This window comes from Callospermophilus lateralis, unplaced genomic scaffold (genome assembly GCF_048772815.1).
Source record: "Callospermophilus lateralis isolate mCalLat2 unplaced genomic scaffold, mCalLat2.hap1 Scaffold_2084, whole genome shotgun sequence".
Classification (NCBI taxonomy): domain Eukaryota; kingdom Metazoa; phylum Chordata; class Mammalia; order Rodentia; family Sciuridae; genus Callospermophilus; species Callospermophilus lateralis.
Window position 1 is genome coordinate 163,923 of NW_027513060.1, and position 20,314 is coordinate 184,236.

Here is a 20,314-nt window from a genome sequence, read left to right on the forward strand (position 1 = left end):
AAACCTTGTTCCCTTCCATAGGCAGTTCTGACTCCTGACCTAGCAGCCCTCAACCCATGGGAATTTTTATGTCGTCAAACTTCTGAGGACTGCCCCCCCCCCGCGTCCCACCCCCGGCCGAGAATCTTTTTTTCTCTCCTCTGGCCAACTCAAAAGTCATCATCTCCGGAAAGAAGGATTTCTTCCCTTCTGTCTCTTCCTCCTCTGTGCTTCTGTCATGCTGTGGGTGCCCTGTGTCTGCGTACACCCAAGAGACCGGGTGTAACCCAGCTAGGGAGAGTCTTGGTCGCGAGGCGGCGTTCCTTCCAGGAACACTTGTCTGCCCCTGCAATGAGTTATGGCATCTGTGACACCAGCCTGGATCCCTACAGCCCAAAGCATCCTCCGGACGGAAGAAAATAAAAAGACTCTTGTTCTCTAAGCATCCTTCACTTTAGAATTGAGTCCCGGCGCGTTTGGGTCAAGGAAGAACGCTGGACTTGGCCTTGGAGGCCCCGCCTCCGGAGCGCGCCAACAGGCAAAGGGGTAGCTGACCCAGGGCCTCGATTCTGGTCCCAACTTATTACCCCTGACAGCAAGAGGAGCACCCTGTGAGGCAAAAATTTTCTGGTGGGGCCCCAGCGGCGCAGACTTGCGGCAGCTTCCCCCGAGGAGTGCGCTCAGTTCCTCCATCCCTATCAAGCCCTTGGTACGGCCGGGGATTCCCCGCCACCGCCCGACCCCGACGTCCTGGAGTCCCCGAGAGGCCCCGCCCCCGCCCCTGCAGCGCCTGCTACCGAGTGCCGCGCCCAGGGCACTGGCTGGAGACCCGGCTATAAGCGCCACATTCTGCGGCAGCTACAGCAGCGGGACCGCACGCAGAAGGCACTTTTCCTGGAGCTGGTGCCGGCCTGTGAGTGTGCCCTTGAGCATCTTAGAAAATGGCCATTGAGGAGGCTGGGCTCCCGGCCTGGGAAGAAGGTTTGGCTGTTCAAGCCGTGACCCAAGTGCTTCAGCGACTTCTGGCTTCCGAGGTCTTTCGACTTGAACCTGTCTGCCACGCCCCACTTCTGAATGGCCAGGATTCCCGTCCCTTCCAATCCAGGCTCTTCTTAGCACTCTCTTGGGCGGAGAGATCCTTGTTGATACCCCCTCAAGGCTCGGTTCAACCCCCACGAGCTGGGTTTCCTAGAACGTTTGCCCCTGAGTATTGTTTTTGCCAGGTCTCTTGTGCTTTCCTCCCTCTCAGATGGTCCCCAGGACCAGATCAAACCATTTAGTCTCTAACCCAGTGAAGGAAGGCTGAGTAGCCGCTTGTTGGTGGATCTAGGGTAACAGTGAAACTCTTCATCTCTAAGGAGAAAGCTCTGAATCTGGGCTCTGCTGCCGCCTATAGATGACTGGGACACACGAAGCTTCTCTGTGCTCAGCACACCCCAGCCTGAGGGAGAAGCAGGGGCCGCAGGATTTCAAAGGGAGCTGGGAAGTCAGATTCTTTTGGAGCTTTCTGGGCAGCTGGAGTGTGCGTTGGGGGTAGGGGTGGGGCAGTTCAGGATGGGATGAACAAGAGTGGATCTGTGTGTAGGACCATTGGTCACCTGAGATTGTATGTTTGGGGTTGGAAGTTTTAGTTTTTTTCACTAGTTCCAGCCTGCCCTGGAACTAGTGAGAAAAGTTTGGGGTTGGCCACAATCCCTGCTGCTATTTCACTGGAGCTAATCTTGGTAAGTCCCCAAGACCGAATCTGTTTCTTATCCTGGGAAATCACTCTGCAATCTTCCAGGTGCTGGGCCTTTTTCTTGATGGTCCTGAGGCTCTCCCCTACCTCCAGGCAGCCTCACTTAAGGGCTTCGATAGACAGGGGAACCTCCCAGTTTGAGGAAAGAGTCACCCCCAATCCCTTTTTGGGACTTCCAAATCTAAGGGTCTGGAGCAACCCAGAAGGCTGAAATCAGAAAGACTGAAATTCCTATTATCTCTGTGGTCTTGGGTAGTTCATGTCCCCAAGCCTCAGATTTATTCTATGTAAATTAGGCATAATGGAACCTTTTTAAGATTTGCTGGGGACCAGTGCTGTGCCTTTACTACAGCTGAGGTGGGGTTTTGTATGAGAACTAGGCTAAATCCAGGGACCTCAGTCAAGGTGACAAGCAGGGCACTGGGTGAGGGAAGGGAGCTGAGAAGCTAGGCTGGGCTTACCACCCCCCAGCCTGCTCCGGAACTGAAAAGAGGAAGTTATCGTGCATGGTGGTGGGTGTGTGTAATCCAGGGTCTAACCACCTAACCTAAGAAGGTCTGTTGGATAATTGCTCAAGGACTTTCTATTTTGACCTGGGGGAACTTGCACCAACTCTGGGGAAGTTAGGATTACTTTAGTGTGAAGTTAGAGCCCTTGAAGGGGAAGTGACTTGCTGAAGGTCATAGGCTAGTACAGCTTTTTGTTTCATCATGCTCTGGAGCCAGCCCTGTCTGGGGCAGAGGTGAATCAATCCTAGGCCCCTGGCGTCCTTCAGGACCCTCATCAGGCAGGACCCAGCCATCCTGTTGCCAGAAGTAGGGATCCTTCTGTCCCTGGGAGAACAGGTCTTCTCCTGGGTGACATGGTGGTCTATGCCAGCACTAAAAAAGGTCCTGTAGAGATGATCAAACAGCTCTCAGGCAAGGGGCACAACCCATCCACCAGTAGCTGCCTCAATCCCAGCATCCCTGGACTCCTGCAGCCTTTCTAGCTTGTATGCCGGGGGATGGCTGGAAAGTGTCTATCTCTGCCCCAACTCACCCTCTTGCACCCCCAGATAATCATCTTCTAGAAAAAGCTGAGCTGTTGGCCAAGTTCTCAGAGAAGCTTCATAAGAAGCCAAATGATGTTATTTCTGCCACCCATCAGAGCTTCTGGTAAGTATATGTATCAGTGATCATAAAAGGCTGCCTGTTTCTAGTCCCTTCTGCCCACCAGCCCCCATACTGGGTCATATTCTCCCAGCACCTCAATGGCTCCTGGCTGCTACTCAGGGGTGGTTCTGGAGAGGCAGGCCCTCTCCCAGGCCAGCTGATTTAAAATCTTCTTTCTCCTTCTTTCTCTGAATTTTTCTATCCCTTTCACCTCCTAACCCTGCACTCCTGTCTTTCCTCCTTAGCCTTTTTCCATCTCCCTGTTCTTTACCTGATGCCTACAGAAAGGATCTTGCTCCCTATTCCAAAGAGAAAGAGAGTGAAGACTAGATCAAGGAATGGGTTGGGGCCAGAGTTAGCAGGTGTTTTTTTGAGGAAGGTCCTTGGCAAGGAAACACAAGGCCAGAGCACAGGACTCATGAAAGCTCATTTCTGAGATTTGCTCTTTCCTATTTTTCTTTTTATTTTATTTTTTTGTGGTGCTGGGGATGGAACCTAGGGCCTCTCCTATGCTAGACAAGCACTCCACCACTGACTGCTCTTCAGTCCTTGCTTTTTCCTTGAGTGGCTTTCAGGCTTCCATTTTCCTCAAGAAAAAGTTAACGGCTCTTATTTCAGGCTTTTCATGGGACACTGGGAGCCTTTGAGCATTGGGGTGAATGGAGGGGACATAAGCACCTCTCTCTGGTTGGTTGGCAGGGAGAAGTCAGGGCCTGACTCAGACCAAAGCTCACCACCAGGCACTCTGAGGGTGAATTGGCAGGAGGAGGAGGAGGAGGGGCTCTGCTTGGACTGTGGTGAGGTAAGCTGGGAAGGGATCAAGAATGGGGCAGGGCCAGGATCAAGGACTTGGGGCAGGGAGATACTGTCAAGGGAACCAGGAAGTGAGCAGAACTTCCTGTGTTTGCTGCATCCCCTAAAGTCCAGTGCTGCAAGCATTGAGTGAGCCTACTCTTCACCCCTTGTCCAGGCAACCCCAGGGCCCAGCATCAGGTGATGGTTAATATATATTTGCAGACAAACAACCAAGATTGATGTAGTCTGTAGGCAGGACTTGGCACTTCCACCTTGCATTACTGCCCTGCCTGTCCCCTGCAATGGCATCTCTTGGCTTCTATTTTACCCTACTTATTTCCTCTGATTTTCTTCTTATATCTGTAGATTTTACTTCTGAGTTCCTTCTCTGGCTCCTTTCCTTCCTCCCTTTAAATGTGGGTGTTCATTTGAGTGTGCTCATTGGCTCCCATGGCCACAGGGATTTTCTCTTTCTTTTTCTCTTCTGACACTCGGACCTGTCTCTACCCAGCCTTCTTTTCTGCACACTGGACTCTTGCTCAGCAGAGACATCACATCTAAAATCATCTCCAGCTGTGGGTGGTACACCCTGTAATCCCATGATTCAGGAGGTTGAGGCAGGGGGATTGTGACTCGAGGCCAGCCTAGGAAACTTATAAGACTCTATCTCAAAATAAATAAATAAGAAGAGCTGGGGATGTAGCTCAGTGGTAGAGTACTCCTGGGTTCAACCCCTAGGGCCACAAATAAAAATAAATAAATAAATAAATAAAATAATTGAGGTCACCATCTCTTCCATAATATAGCACTTAGCACTAGGCAAGCATTAACTTAGTTAATCCTCTACATTGTAGGTACAGAGCGGGAAACTGAGGCTTAGAGAGGTGGATTCTAGATTTGAAACTCCACCCACAGAAATCTACTTTTTGTGATTTCTTCATTCTTTCAACAAATATTTATTGACAGTCACTATGTCCAAGGAACAGGGAGTGCAGCTGTGAACAGACCTGGCCCTGTGGAGTTTTCAAGGGAGGAGAGTGTGATGGGCCAGTAAACATGTGTCCAGTTACAGTAAGCCGAGTCACCTGCCCAACACAAGTGTGGGAAGGGGGCTATAGACAAATTGAGAGCCTCTCCCCCAGAGCTGATGCTGTGGTTGCAACTTGATAATGGTGTGACATTATGCCATAACATTTGTAGATTTGTATTCATCAGGATACAGCACAATTTCATCACCACCAGACATCCTTCTTGCTATCCCTTTTTAGTCACACTCACCCTTCCCCAAACATCCTTAACCACTGGTAGTAACCACTCATCTGTTTTCTACCTCTATCATTTGAATTTTTTTCCTATCATTTGAATTTTGACAAGTACCAATAAAAAAATATTGAGTGGTATAACACAACAGAAATGAAAGCAAGTGATAGGTGACGAGGATGATGATTAGGTTGCTCAGTGGTGAGAAGGATTATAAACATTGTAAATTGGACCAGCTATAAAAGTAGGGGCCCTGTCTGCATGTGCAGGGGGTCTTCCCAGTCCCTCACCCAGGGAGTTATATCAGTGCAGGTAGACAGCCTCAGTCTCGCACCTCAATCCATCCTTACCAGGGCTTGTGAGAAAGTACCAGGAACAGATGTTAGCAATAAGAGTACCCCCCTACCCCACCCCCATCCCTTCCTTGTATTTGCTGCGCCAGAGGTGCTCAGAGTCTGGCCCTCATTTTTCTCTTGCCACACTGATGGGCACTGCCTTGCCTTGGATCTGTTTCTCTCACTGACCCCTCAGCATTGAAAGAAGGGAACCAAATTTCATCTTCATGGCTGGCCCATCTCTTGGCTCTGGGGTTGAAGGAATGTGGAGTGAGGCAGGGGTAAATATGTAATGATTCTCACCCTACTTCCGGGCTTTCAGGGCAGATCCACGACTCAGTCTGGGTTCAGTACTCTCACAGTCCATTCCTGTTCTTAGCCTTGTGTGCTTCTGTATTCTGAGATCTGTGCTTGGGCAGGCCAGCAGTTGGTCAGGGATTGTAAAGAAAGCCAAATGTTGGAGAGGCAGGGAATAGAACTCACATCCCTTGAACCCTCCCTGTAGATCAACACTTTACTTGGAGCATGATGTAGTTAGGTAGCTTGAGTTCAAATATCAACTGTCACTTAGCTGTGTGACTTTGGACAAGGCATTTAACTTCTCTGTAGCAATATTCTCATTTGTAAAACGAGGCTGGTGGGTTTACTATATGGTGTTATTATGGGGATTAAAAGAGTTAACATGTGTAGAGTGCTCAGAATAAAGCATGGCACGTGTAAATGCTAGATAATCATCTGCTATTATTTTAAATATTTTTCTTCATAATAGTTCTGGGTTGCTCTATGGAGGTAGGGTGAGGGTCATCTCATCTGTACCCCTGCCTCATTCAGCATTCCTTCAACCCTATGGAGGTAGGCACTATCATTCCCATTTTGCAGGTGAGGAAAACGAAGCTTGCTAAGGAGATTCACTTTCCAAGGGTCTCTACACCCCTAGGGTCATAGAGAAAATAAGTGGCACAACACAGCTAGAATTGAAACTCAGGAGTCAGATTTTTGAGCCTAGAGCCTCTGTTGTATCCTTATGCACGATCCTAAACTCATCTGAGCCTTGTTGGGAAGGGGCCGTGGAAGGTGGTGGCAGGCTCTGTCCCTCCAGCCTCTCCTGCCTGAGAGGGGCGTGAGGCCTGGTGAGCCTTCCAGAGGTGCCCATGACCACCTGTCTGCCCCCACAGATGGCCTACCAGGTGGTGAAGAAGAGTGCAGCCTTGGATGCCCTGCAGTCGGAGCTGGAGGAGCGGCAAAGCAGGTGAGTACCGGTAGGGTGAAAGGGATTGCGCCCTCCTCTGGCCCAGGTAGGGTTATTGCGTGGCCCCAACAGCTTCCCCCATGACCACCCTGGCTTGTGTTTGGGGGATGCGAGCTGCACGGCTCTGAGGGCGAAGGCTTGGCTGGGGACGTGGCTTAACCACCTGTCTGGCCGGTGGCCATGGGTAGATCTCTCTGGGGTCTTAGGCGGGTCCCCACTGGGCGGTGATGGAAGCGTTTTGGGATGCACTGCCTGCGCTTCGGGTCCTCCAGGCTGGCGGCTGTGGAGGCCCGCGTGGCGCAGCTGCGGGAGGCGAGGGCGCAGCAGGTCAGCCTCGTAGAAGAGCTACAGAAGCAGAATGCGGCGCAGCGGAAGGCCTACGAAGTGCTGCGCGTGCACACTGGGCACCAAGAGGCAGCACTGCGCAAGCTCCAGGAGGAGGCGCGCGATCGGCTGGAGCAGCTCTTGCAACGCAAGGAGCGCGCCGCAGCCGAGTGCAACTTGCGCAACGAGCGCCGAGAACGGTAAGAGGGCTGGGCCCCAACCTGTTCTATGACTAGCCTCCTCAGTCTGGCCTCGCCCTTGCCTGAAAGTCAGCGGTGGGGACTGCCCCCTGGGGAGAATGGACTAAATCAGGCTCGAACCTGAAAGCAGGGGCGTTTGGTACCCCACCTTGGAATCTTCTGGCTCCTAGGATGCTTTTTCCCCCACTAGGGCCAATCAGGCGCGGGTGTCCCAGGAACTAAAGAAGGCTGCCAAACGGACTGTGAGCATCAGCGAGTAAGAGTGAGGAGGGACCGGATCTGACTCCTGTACTCTGTAGTTGCCCGACTGTGTGCCCATTTTTCCATCTTCCCCACTCCCCAACACCGGTACCCCTGAATGCATGTGGGTGGACACAGCAGCAATCCAGGGTCCACTGGATCCTTGCAGAGCTGTGTGATTGTAGGAGCAAGTTCATGTGCCCACCGCACATCCTCCCTCCCACTCGGACCCTTCCCCGCCCGGAATTCACATCTTCACTGTAATCAGTGCTTGGGCAGGGAGGGGCTGGCCTGTTGCTTTGGACTTCCTGAGCTTTATTCCTCTCTCCCAGGATTCCACACACTCTACATGATGGGATCAGAGAGCAGACAGAGACTCTGGCTTTGGCTATTAAGCCTGAGTCCCTGGAGAGTGAGGCTTGTGGGAAGTGGAAAAGGCCTTTCAGGTGAGGACCCAGTTGGCTGTCTCAGAATTCTGAGGCTGCCATTGTCTTCTTCTAGGACCTTGGGGCCAGCTGGTGGGTTGGGGCTAGGAGTTTGGGGAGAAGCTGGGTTACAGCCCAGGACTGGTCTGACCTACAGTGCTTGGGGTTGTTGGGGTCATTTTCACTGAACATGCACTGCTTTCTCTTCTTCCTAGGACCAGAGCTCTGGGGTGGGGTTTAAGGCTTGTGAAGGGTGTCATGAGGAGGGAACTGTGGGCAAGGCCCAGGGCTCATCTGTCCTAGGCATGTATGTATGTAAACACAGGTGTGTGCATGGGTAGGTACACACGAGGACATGGGCATATGTATACAGGAGCTTGGTTGCGAATACCTTAGTGTGTATGAACATAAGAACATATGTAGATGTTTGCTCACACTCTCAGTCCCCCCAAGTCTTGATTTACTTGTTATTGAGGCTGCTCTCTCCTGGTTCCATTTACCAGCCTGAAGGCTTTTCTCCTCAGTCTTTTCTTGTAGGTCCCTGGTGTCTAGGTCCTGGGATAGTGAAGGAACCTTGGAGAGGGACTTGAGACACTGGTCTCCAAAGTTCTTGGCAGCCCTGGTGGGCTGAGACATCCCAGTACAGTTGGGCATTTCTGAGATTACTCAACCAGCTTAGGTTTCACTGCCCCCAGCCTTGTCCCAGCCTGAGGCCACTTCATCTGCCCACTCCCATATGCCCTAGCTCAGCCTCCCAGGAGCTTTTGTTTGTGAGCATTTGCTGAGGGTGTGGGGGGGGTTGGTAGTTCTTATCATCATGGTAGAGACTTCCATTGTCAAGTCCCTCCCTGCCTGCATTTTCCTGGGTTGGTCTGGATTACAACTCTCCTGATATTCAAGGAGTCAAGTTCTTGTCATAGGCTCTAGAGGTTATGAGTCTTCAGATCTCCAGCAAAGTATAGGGATGAAAGATTGCTGCCTATACACCTACCAGCCAGTCCCTTAGCACGTGGTTCTCGGTTCTGCCCCAGGTCTGCCTCAGCCACCTCTCTGACTCTGTCCCACTGTGTGGATGTGGTGAAGGGGCTGCTAGAGTAAGTGTGTGTATTTGTGTATGTGAAGGGGTTGGGCCTATTGGAGCCTCATGTCAGGCTTCTGGAGCCCAGGCTTGGTCTCTGTATGTGCCTCATCTGTTCATCCATATGGTGCCCACTGTCTGTGTGTATCTCTTTTGGGCCCCAGAGGCAGGAACCAGGTGTATGAACTCATTTTTTAACCCCTACTCAGCTATCTTCCAGGCTTATAAGGGATCTGTCCTTATCCAAGGTCCTCACAGGGGACCAAGATTTCCAGCCTGAGGCCAAATGGGAACTCTCACTCAATTGGAAAACTAAGGCTCAGAATGTAAGAACTCATTCAGTCACAAAGCCAAGCAGTGGCAAGGCCAATACTAACCATTAGCCCTGAAGTTTTCCTGCAACCACCAATCCTGCCCTTGTTCTGTGCTTTTCTGTGTATTCTCCACTCCATCCCGGGTAAATTGGGTTGGGGAACGGGCTGGTTGGATCCTGGGGCCATATTCTGCTACTGCCATGTCTGTTTCCTGTTGCTGCTACCTTTGGGGAGCTTGAAGCCCCCACATCAGAAGGCCTTGGTGAACATCCTCCTGACTCTACCCCTGCAGTTTCAAGAAGAGGAGAGGTCACTCAATTGGGGGTGCCCCTGAGCAGCGATACCAGAGCATCCCTGTGTGTGTGGCTGCCCGACTTCCTACTTGGGCTCAAGATGTCCTGGTAAGGGAGGAACTGGGCCACATGTGTGGGGGCCAATATGGGAGTGCAGGCCAGGCAAGCAAGACCCCCAGGACCAGCAGGAGTTTGTCTCCACAGGCCACGGTGGGAACTGCTCAGGCTCTTTACAATGGGGGCATAGACTGGAAAGGGAGATGGGAGGCTGAGAGAGTAGGTGGCCCAATGAGAGTGCTGGGAGGCAGAGTTGGGAGGCTGCTTCAGGGGACCAGGCAGAAATGAAGATATTTGCTGGGGCTAAGTTTGAAACTCAGGATTTGGGAAGAGACCTGGGGTGTGGATACCAAGCCAGCAGCAGGCTGTATGTGTGCACAGGCACATTGAGAGTGAGCCTGTGAGGGGGCACAAACAAGCATATGTGGGGAAGGCCCGGGTCACCAACCTTCCCTTTCCCCACAGGATGCCCACCTTTCTGAAGTCAATGCTGTATGTTTTGGCCCTAACAGCAGTCTCCTGGCCACTGGTGGGGCTGACTGTCTTATCCACCTCTGGAATGTGGTAGGAGGTAAGGACCCCTCCCTGCAGCCCAACCCAGTACTTTCTCTAAAGATCTACTCTCAGCTTGCTCCTGGGTGGGCCTCTTTGTGTTTGCCTCTACCTGGAACATTCCTGTGAGCAATAGCTACAGAACCCCCCTGCAGGAGCAGCACTCTGAGGATGCCTCTCCGAGGAAGGGTAGAACCCCTAGGCCTGCAAGATGGGGAGGGCTGAGTGCAGATGGGCCTCTGTTGGGGGAGGGGGAGGTCCCTTATCAGTCTTACAGAGACAGACCTTAGAGGAACAAGTCCTTGGGTTCACCAGGCCATCACCTCTTTTGGTATCACTCCACCTGCCAGAAGTCAGGAGACAAACATTGACTGTCCATCTTGTGCTAAGCTCTGCTCTACAACTGGGTTAGGGACTCAGAGCCAACCCCTGGAGGCTTCCTAGAGGAGGCAGATCTCCAGCTGGTCTGGCTTGGCTTGCTGTGTGACCTATGGACATTCCCTTCTCTCTGGTTTTCTCTAGCCCTATCTGGGAAATGCCTAGCTTCCCCCTGAGGCCCCTGCAGCCCAGGCTGTAACTGTACTCCATGATTCTGTGCTCTAACTTAAAAGAGACTCCTGTTCCCACTCTGGGTTCCAGTTCCTCTATTTTGTGAGTGACCTCATTTCACCTGTTCCTTTCCCTGCTCTCCCCCTGCCCTGCCAGGTCGTCTGGAGGCCAACCAGACCCTTGAGGGAGCTGGTGGCAGCATCACCAGTGTGGACTTCGACCCCTCGGTGAGGGGACTTTGCCCCAGTAGCATGGAATTATCTCCCCACACCCCAGTCTCTATACCAGTGGGCAGAGGCTCCCATCAGTAACAGTATCCAAAAGCTGGGTCCTTGGGCTCTTGCATATATCACTCCTGCTGGCCTGAGGCTCATTTGTCTTCCTTGATGACTTGGGCCATGGGAACCTTTAAGGCCACCCCTACCATAGTTCTCTGGACTGAAAGATGCTGCCTTTGGCCAGGCCTAGACTCAGACCTCTAACACTCCCCATCTCTCCAGGGCTCCCAGGTTTTGGCAGCTACTTACAATCAGGCTACCCAGCTCTGGAAGGTGGGAGAGGCACGGTCCAAGGTGAGACCTGACTGGGAAGGCAGCCTAAGGGTCAAGGGTCCTTTTTAGGATGAGGGAGGTGCTATTATGGGGTTTTGGCCATGCCTTTGATCCAGACTTGGGATGGGGCAGGAAACACTGTCTGGACACAAGGACAAGGTGACAGCTGCCAAATTGAAGCTAACAAGACACCAGGGGGTGACTGGGAGCAGAGACCGGACAGTGAAGGAGTGGGACCTTGGCCGTGCCTACTGTGAGGCTCAGCTCCAACTCCACCTCCCATCCCCCCCTTCCCTCAGATACAAGGGAACCTACCCTGCTTTCTGGGAGTGGCTCTGGGATTCAAAGACATTTTGGGTGAAATCCTCCAAGGTCATCCTTCTCTGTGCCCCATTGGTGTTCCCTATCTGATTTCTTCATGACTTTAAGCTTTGGGTAGATGAAGAAGAGGTGGACTGAGCCCTGGGCTGGGAAGATCTGGGTTCTAGTCTTGGGAGAACACTGCCCCTTTTGGACCTCAGCATCTCTACGTGTCTACTGTGCTAGCTCCTGACAACCCTCTGAGACCCTGCGCTCTACCCCTTGGTCCCTAGGTTCCAGAACTATCAATGTCCTTTCCTATTGTAACGACGTGGTGTGTGGGGACCACATCATCATTAGTGGCCACAATGACCAGAAGATCCGGTTCTGGGATAGCAGGTGACAGGCAGACTGTGGGTGGCTGGTGGACCTGGGGTCAGAGTGTTGGAGTTCTTGCTCCTTGGCAGGAAGGGTCATGGTGATTCCTTGGGGGAGTAAAGCTATGGGGCTGGCACTACCAGCTGGTATCCTCTGTTGGGCACAGCTTCATGGGGCATAGCGCCCCTGGGAAGCTGTGCCACTTTCCTTGTGACTTCTCAGTCCAGTATTGACTGCCTGGGCTTTACAACCAAGATGGACAAACAACTTTTTCCATTTTATTTCTACTTTTTTTCTGGTGCCAGAGATTGGACCCAGTGGTTCACTACCACTGAGCTACATCCCCAACCCTTCTTACTTTTTATTTTGAGACTGAGTGTTGCTAAGTTGCCCAGGCTGGGATCTTCCTGCCACAGGCTCCTGTGTAGCTGCAGTTATAGGTATGTGCCTTCATGCCTGGCTACCACGCTTCAATTAAAAAACCAAGAAATGTTTTTAGTTGTTTTTTGAACAGAAGAGCCCAGCATTGGGTGAATGGTTTACAAATGCAGAGCTGGAGCCAGTGCAGGGCCCATGTAGGCTGGTCTTGCTGGTGTGCAGGGACTGCCCTTTGAAGCCCTTCCTTCTCTCAAGTTTTTCAAGACAGACTTTTCATTGTTTTTCTTCCAGTGTTTATTTTAGTGATCCAAGGGTTTCAAGGGCTCCTTCTCAAATCAAAGTCTGACCACGTTCTTCAGTGGAGGGAGCTGGGTGGAGGGATAAGGGAGATTAGTTACTGGCAGAGACCTGCCTCTGGACTTTGTTGGTTAGGAAGGGTACCACAACTAGTCCCTTCTTTTCAGGAATGGCTTGGGGGACTGTTCCTTAGCCCTCTCTCCTCAGGGGTCTCCGCTGCACCCAGGTCATTCCTGTGCAGGGCCGGGTCACCTCCCTGAGCCTCAGCCATGACCAGCTGCACCTGCTCATCTGCTCCAGAGATAACACACTCAAGGTCATCGACCTCCGGGTCAGCAATATCCGCCAGGTGTTCAGGTACTAGCCTCTGCCTGTTGATCCTGTGGCCTTTATTGGGGCAGCTGTGTTTCTCTTTTCCTGTAAAAGTTCTCTGCCTTTCTTGACCAGGACCTGCTGAGGTACCTGACACCTTAGAGAGATGGGGCTCTCAAAGCCCCTGGTTGGGGACAGGACCGGCAGTGATCTCCATTCTGACCCCAGCCCTGTTTGTCTTTAGGGATGATGGCTTCAAATGTGGTTCTGACTGGACCAAAGCTGTGTTCAGGTGTGTCTGTGAGAGCTTTCCCATCCTCGAGTACACCCCACCTGGTCCTTGTGTGTGTCCTTACCTGAGTCACTTTCTCTTGTTCTGCTGTGGCCACTGCAGCCCTGACAGAAGCTATGCACTGGCAGGCTCCTCAAATGGAGCCCTTTACATCTGGGATGTTGACACTGGGAAACTGGAGAGCAGCCTTCAGGGCCCCCACTGGTGAGCAGACACTACCCTCCTACTAGTCCTGCCTGACACCAGGTTCTAACATCTCCCAGCCCCTGTCTCCAAACCTTCACCCCCACAGCCCTTCAAAGCACCCAGGTATCCTTCCACGTGTGTTTTATAGATACCCACTTTACAGATGAGGAAATGGGCTCACAGAGGGCCTCAAACTATCTAGGTCCAATACTGGGGGGCAGAGCCAGGCTGCAGACCTGGGTCCTGCTGCCCCTTGAACCCTACTCTCCCTCTCCTCAGTGCTGCTATCAACGCTGTGGCCTGGTGCTGCTCCAGGAGCCACGTGGTGAGCATGGACCAGGGCAGGAAGGTTGTGCTCTGGCGCTAGGATTACACCCCCACAGCCTGGGCTGGAGAACAGCTTCCCTCTGCTTCACAGAGCTCCAGAGCCCACAGGATGGGGGTGGCCTCCAAATTTAATGGGGAAGAAGGCCCAGAAGGACTTGGTCTGTTTGTTTAAAAACAGTGTTCTTGTTTAAAAAGTCTTTTTAAAATATGTATCTCCTCACTTACTTAGGGAGGGTGACTAACAAAATTGTCTGTTTGCGTCTTTGCAGCATTTGTGGGGTACAGGGAGACCTGGGCTGGGGGCTCAGGGAAATCTGGTTTGGTCTCCTTCCTCCTCCTGCATAGAGCTGTTTTGGCAGAGCCAGCCCAGGGACGCAGGTTGCCCAGCTTAATCATGCAAACAACATGAAGAACGGCTCAGGACAGCCCAAACCAGTGCCTTTCAGAGCCATGGAAATGTAGCCTTGGGTCCAACCTGGCCCTGAGGCCAAACCAACACAGTGGGCTGAAAAGGGAGCAAGCAGCCCATGGGGTCCTGCTGGAAAGGGTCCTAACAAACAAGAGTGATATCAAAGTATTTGGTACACTGGCCCCCTTTCCTCCTCCAGAGGCAGGGCCCAGGTAGAGGAGGGCAGCTTAAGCCTGGGCCTTCATTTACCTTGGCATCAAATTTCACCCCCACAACATGCCCCAGTCCAGGCTGAACTCACAGGGCAGAACCCAGCACCCCATTTCTTTCTGTAGCCTAGGGCTTGGCACAGGTCAGTGAAGACAGAAAGGTGTTGGCCAAATGGCAAAATCTACTCATTGCTCCCAGATTGCCTACCTCTCCTGGCACGGCAGTCCTGAACTCTGGATGCCATACCCAGCTGCCTCCTGTCATCTGTGCATGTGACCTCTGCCCCTCATAGTACCAGATCCTGAGGCTGCTGTGCCTCATGCTTCTCTCCATCCCTGCTGCCACTACAGGCCACCTTCTAGACTCACTGTCTCCTCCCAGTCCCGTACTTGCCAGAGCCAGTGACTTTCTAAGTTGCCAACTCTTTGAATTTTCCCTGCTGCCTTCAGAAGAACCCCTCAGCTTGAAATCTAGCCTTTGGAAGTCACCCTGTTGGCCTGCATCTTCATTCCCTTGCTATTCTGAATGTGACTTGCATGTGCTTTTCTCTATCCAGAATGTTCTTGTCCCTCCCAGCCCACAAGTAAAATTCGTCCTTCAGGATTCCCCTACTGACAGCCCTTTCCTCATCTACCAGGCTTGGTCCTACCCTTTCTTGTTTGTTATCAGCCTCCCTCCATTATAAGCCATGGAGCTCTTGAAATAGGCCAGGATGGGAACAGAATGTTCCCTGGGATCAGGTCTGGCTCAGAGAAACCTCAGGGAATGTTTATGAAGTCATTAAGTTCTCCTATGCAGGCACTCTGTGAGTTCAATAATCTAGCTCCCCTCACCCCTGCCCCAGCCCTACCGCTCTGATCCCTAGTGGCCAGCAGGGGTCACCAGCTGTCTGGTCTCTGAGGAGTCCTTTCACCAGCCTCCCCCCAGAGACTGATGGCTGAAAAAAACCAATGATGTCCCAGTGGCCACCATTACTAAGTACTTAACGTGTCAGCCTCCAGTGTACTTCCGGTAATTTCATTTGTTCCTCTCAACCAACTTGTGATATGGTTATCACCTATTTTACAGATGAGAAAAGATGAGGCTCAGAGGTTGAGTCAAGATCACACTTGCACACACCTGCATTGTGACTGCATTCATCATACAAATGTCAGACTTTAGGCTCCCTGGGCAGTGATGCACCGTGCCCCCCACTTCAGCCACCACAACTACCACCACTACCAGAGTGGGGGTGATTCCAGCTTTGTGTCTAACTGGGCTTCCTCCCTGCATCTTCTCTCTTCAATTCTGACCCTTAAAGCCAGGAGGGTTAGTGTCCTTCAAAGTGAGGGGGAGGCAGGAACAACGGAGAGAAGGAAACTTGCCGTTCAGATTAAGTGCCTCACTGGAAGGCACAGCTCAGCAGATCACAGACTGCTCAGACAGCCCAGGAGATGACGGGACTCGCTCTCTGGGATGGCAGCCTCCCTGACCCCAGCTTCCCTGAAGGCCTTCCTTCCACTTATGGGGGCAGGCCTGATCATACACTGTGGGATGGTGTGGCCTCATGGAGTACATGTCCACCTTAAATTTCTGTGCTTCCTGGAGGAGCAGATCTGAAAGGAGAGGCAGACTGGAGGGAGAGGCCACAGATGCCCAGGGCAGGTGCTCAAAGGGGCTAATGATAAAGACCTCTCTAGGCCTTTCAGAAGTCAGTGCTCAAGTTTGTTTTTGTTTTTTTTTTAATATTTTCTTAGTTGTCAATGGACTTTATTTGTGGTGCTGAGAATCGAACCCATTGCCTCACACATGCTAGGCAAGTGCTCTACCACCGAGTCACAACCCCAGCCCTTTTCTTTTTATTGGTAGTGCTGGGATGGAACCTAGAGCCTCATGCAGGCCAGGCAAGTACTCTATCACTGAGCCACACCCCCAACCCTAGTGTTTGGGGTTCTAGTACTCAGGCATTTGGGTGCTGTCTGCCTGAGTTTAGGTCCCTAGTCAAACTGGAATGACCTGTACACTTGCCACGTACATGAACTGATGCCCCAAGAGAGGGCAGGAGCTTGTTCTGGGTCACACAGCAGAACTGAGGCAAATCACAGTGGCTTCCAGGCTCTATATTGCCATCTGTCAAACTTCCTGTTCCAAGGCTCTCCCCACCCCATCAGCCAGGTGACATAGCTCTTCTGTAGGCCTAAGTACCTCCAACTGCCCTGCCTAATCTGAGGCCTTAAATGACAGACACCCTTGTTCTGGTACCTACTACCCCTTGGTCATCTCCTAGCCCTGGCTCCTCTGTTTTCTTGAGACTCCCCCACCTTATGTGAGCCTGTTTGTGCAGGGGCTGAACTCCTGTGCCCAGAACATAGCCTGGTACAGTAGTTTGCTGAATGGACAGAGTAACAGAGTTGGTTTCTGAAGGAATCTTGACACAAGGTATGGACCCACTTGTGAGAATGTGTGAATATTGCTATCTTCAGACACACCACCTCTGGTTTTAGGCTTTCTCTGAAATAATATCTTCAGCTCATCTGTACATTATATTATTTGATCCTTTTGGACTTTAGGAAGTTTGCATTACCTTCTCACTCCTACCTTCAAAGATGAAGAAAATGAGGCCTAGAAAGGTGAAGGGCTGAGCCTCAGCCCCTCAGGGCAAATCTGAGATAGCTCAGGGCTTGCACACAGTCTCTTCCCCCCATTTCTTCCTGCCCCTCCCAGCAGCCAGCCGTGGCAAGTGTTTGGTACAGTGTGGAAGGGGTGTGGACCCTACTCATGGGTTCATTTCTGCAATGCTTCAGGATAAAACACTTCAGGAAGATATTCCCAGATCAGAGTTCTCAGAAACAGACATGGCAGAAGGACTATGTGTGGTTTTTTTTTTGGCCACTGGGACCAAGGGAAAATAGTCCAGGAACAAGATGCTCTTTGGCATTCATATGGTTCTTGGCAGATCAGTCAGGAACAAAGCAAACATAGGAAGAACCTAGGTGGAAACTCAATTGGTTGTGTCAAGTGGTGGGGTTTCAGGACAAACTTTAACTCTCTTCCTTTTAATCTAAAATTTCTATTATTTGGTTATATTTCTGTCAGGAAAAACTTTACAATGAACAAAACAAATTCAAAGGTTTCAGAGCTGCCAGATTTTGTCATAAAGCTACTTGAAGAGGGCTGGGCAGTAACTGGAACCAAAACCAAAAACTGTGGCTGGGTTCCCTCGGCAGTGACTAGTACAGCCTGAGATGTCATTACAACCTGGAGCATGACAATTTGTGCCAGTGGATGAGTCCAATTGCTGGAATTTTCTTTTCATTTTCTTGTTATTCTAAGAAATCTTCAGCCATGGCTGAACAGTGTTGGTGGTGGAGTGGTGAGCATGCTTGCCTTCCAAGAAGCCTATCTACATGGTCTGTTCTCAGCTACGGTGACCTGCTGTGTGATATTTTTACTTGTATCTTAGAATAACTGAACTGATCCAGAATAAGAGTTGGATAAACTCTTCGAAATCACTCATTCCATTTCTTTTAAAGTTGGGGTTGCAGCAGGTTGGAGGGAGGATCACTCATTTAACAGCATCAGGGCTGAAGCCAGATGACATCACATGGTTTCTGTGTGGCTTGTGGACGTGGGCTGGGTGGTGGGGTCAGAGAGGAAATGCTGCAAGCCATATGCTGGGAGTCTGGCTTGCCCGCATCAAGCTTGTTCCTAAGATGAAGGAGGCCTACGGTTAGCTGCGACACTGGGATGGGGCAATTAGCTGAACTTTGCCCCTGGTCACAGACTAAGCCTCCAGTGCTAACAGCCATCTCAAATGTGAGCAGCCTGCACTGCAGGGAAAGCAGAAGATGGAAATATTCTGTGTCCCAGATTTATGGCTGGACACCTCACACACATCCCTTCACACAGGCCTCTTGAGGGACCTGTGTGTTCCTGTACAGCAGGAGACTATCGAGGATCTCAGTTATTAAGGTGAGGACCCAGGAGGTGGGAGAAATGATGTGAGGAGTATGTGGAGACCACCCTGTGCTGCATACTTGATATATCCTTCTTGGGACCAATAAAATGTCCTTATACACACTCAGTTCATTACTTCATAGGATGTAGCTGTGGGAAAGGGGAGAAGCATCCAGAATGACCACATCCAGGAAGCCAGTGGTCACATCCTCCAGGCTCCCTCCTTAGCTCACCAGCATGCTGCTGCCCTTTCTTTCCAGCATGTCTCATAATATTGTCCTCATTGTTATGTAGCCGTCTTTTTTCCCCACTGGGAAAGAACCTTGAAAGCAAAGACCATTAGTTATTTCTTTCCATCTTTAGGACCCAGGATATCATACCTGGCACAAAAGTGGTCTCAGGGTCTGTGTCCCATGGTGTATTTACTTGCTCTCCGAATTTGTTAAATGCTGTAAAGGAGGGCCCAAGAGTATCTTTGTAAGAAACATGGTATTTTGGGAAAAGCCTGTTGAACCAAACCTTTTTAAAAGGAAACTTGGAAAACTTAATTCCATTTTTTTATTATTCAATATTTTATACATAATAAATACAAATTTTTTACAGCCACTGTAAAGAAAGCGCATCTGCACAGAGACTCCTTCTGAGCCCTGCCCTGTGCATGGTGATGCTGGGTTACATGTCCTGGAGGGAGGGATTATTTTTTTAAAACGGAGGCATATTTTTACAACTTTGTTTTTAAAAATAAAATTAGCAGCTCTTCCAAGAAACATTTTAAGATCTAACAAAAGACTTCAACAACTTTCTGAAGTTGTGAAAAATCCAAATTCAAGGATAATTTGGCTAGCTAAAGAAAGAGTAGAAGACTGGGTGGCAAGTTGAACTGCTCTATTTAATAAGCACTTTTTAGATTTGTAACATTTCCACAAATTGTAAAATCTTTAAAAAACCACCCTTTTAATTGCTTTTTTAAACTTAAGAATAAGTTTGATAAACATAAGAAGACCTCAAGTAGATCAACAGTTTACAAAATGCGAAAAACCAAAACCATAGCCAACAGTCAAGGGGTATTGTTACTGAAGTGATCAAATGAATAACTGAAAACTTCTTCGGTTCAGACCCTACATTTTGTCAAAAATCCCACAGGGATGTTTGGTGAGCATTTCAAGTTTCTAAAGATTCTTAAGAGGGATGGGATTTTCAAAGCATAATACAACTTTTGGATTAAATTCTAAAAAATGTGATTTCTTAGCCAAAACAGAAAAGCAACAGGCAAGCCTCCCTCAGTCCCTAGGTAACACACTCCCTACCTTCCATGGGTGGAAAGCAGAGCCCCACGCTGTTCCCAGTGCTGAAGACTGCTGAGCACCCCTCCCACCCGCAGCTCTCCTGGGACTCGCAGAAGGCTCCTCTTCCTCATCAGTCTGCACTTGTGTGGGATGTGCAGTCAGAGTCTTTTCTTGCTCAGGAAGCTAGTTTCCTCCACAGGCCCACATGTTCTTCCTTCCTAGGAAGCATCAGGGAGGACCTGGAGCTGCATTATTCATGAGTGACAGCTTGTCTATACCAACAGCGACCAGGCTGTCTGGGTCAGTGCACTAGCTTTTGAACAAAATAGTGCTAGGGACCTCCCCGATAGAGAAGCTCAACAAGCAGCCATGTGTCCTTAATTTATCAGACACTCAGGTTCTAAAGATATTGGTCAGAAGAGTATATGCTGTAAAAACTGAGTTGAAAAATGTCCAAAGACAAAAAGAACATTAAACCGGCTCATTTCAGATCTGGAAGCTCCATCTCTGCTGTGGCCGTAGCCTCCTTTCTATTAGTCTATGTGATGGGCAAGATGAGGCTACTAGTTTAGCCCCCTCCAGGTTAGCCCCACTAATACTAAATGAATGGCATAAATATTAATACAAAGGACACTGTTATTATTTTAAATCTGTTAGTTGTGGAAGAGATGTGCGTTAATGCAACTGGCGCTAATGCAATGGGCAGTCCACTTTTTCCCGGTATGGTTTCACTCTTCATCTGGGGACGAACTTCGGGGAGGAGCCAGCCTCTCCTGAATCCCTCCTTCTGTTTCCTTTTGGAGCCAACAGAATCTGATTAATACTTAATCTGATTAATACTTAATCAGATGAGCAAAAGCCACTTGAAGAATGATGAGATTTTTGCCACATCCTTGTGGCCACAGTAATA

At 50.4% G+C, this 20,314-nt stretch overlaps 1 protein-coding gene across 1 annotated transcript; it reads left to right on the plus strand.

The window, feature by feature from the left end:
* The first annotated feature begins 819 nt into the window (after positions 1 to 819).
* LOC143386196 (protein Atg16l2-like) lies at positions 820 to 13,603 on the plus strand. Its single transcript, XM_077108214.1, has 18 exons — positions 820 to 892; positions 2,775 to 2,874; positions 3,571 to 3,673; positions 6,437 to 6,510; positions 6,783 to 7,034; positions 7,225 to 7,290; positions 7,607 to 7,720; positions 8,731 to 8,793; positions 9,384 to 9,492; positions 9,907 to 10,012; positions 10,699 to 10,769; positions 11,043 to 11,114; positions 11,226 to 11,346; positions 11,687 to 11,792; positions 12,654 to 12,803; positions 13,003 to 13,050; positions 13,153 to 13,254; positions 13,516 to 13,603. Exons 4-18 carry the CDS (start codon positions 6,437 to 6,439, stop codon positions 13,601 to 13,603), a joined length of 1,542 nt encoding a protein of 513 aa, XP_076964329.1. The 5' UTR covers positions 820 to 892; positions 2,775 to 2,874; positions 3,571 to 3,673.
* Positions 13,604 to 20,314: the final 6,711 nt, after the last annotated feature.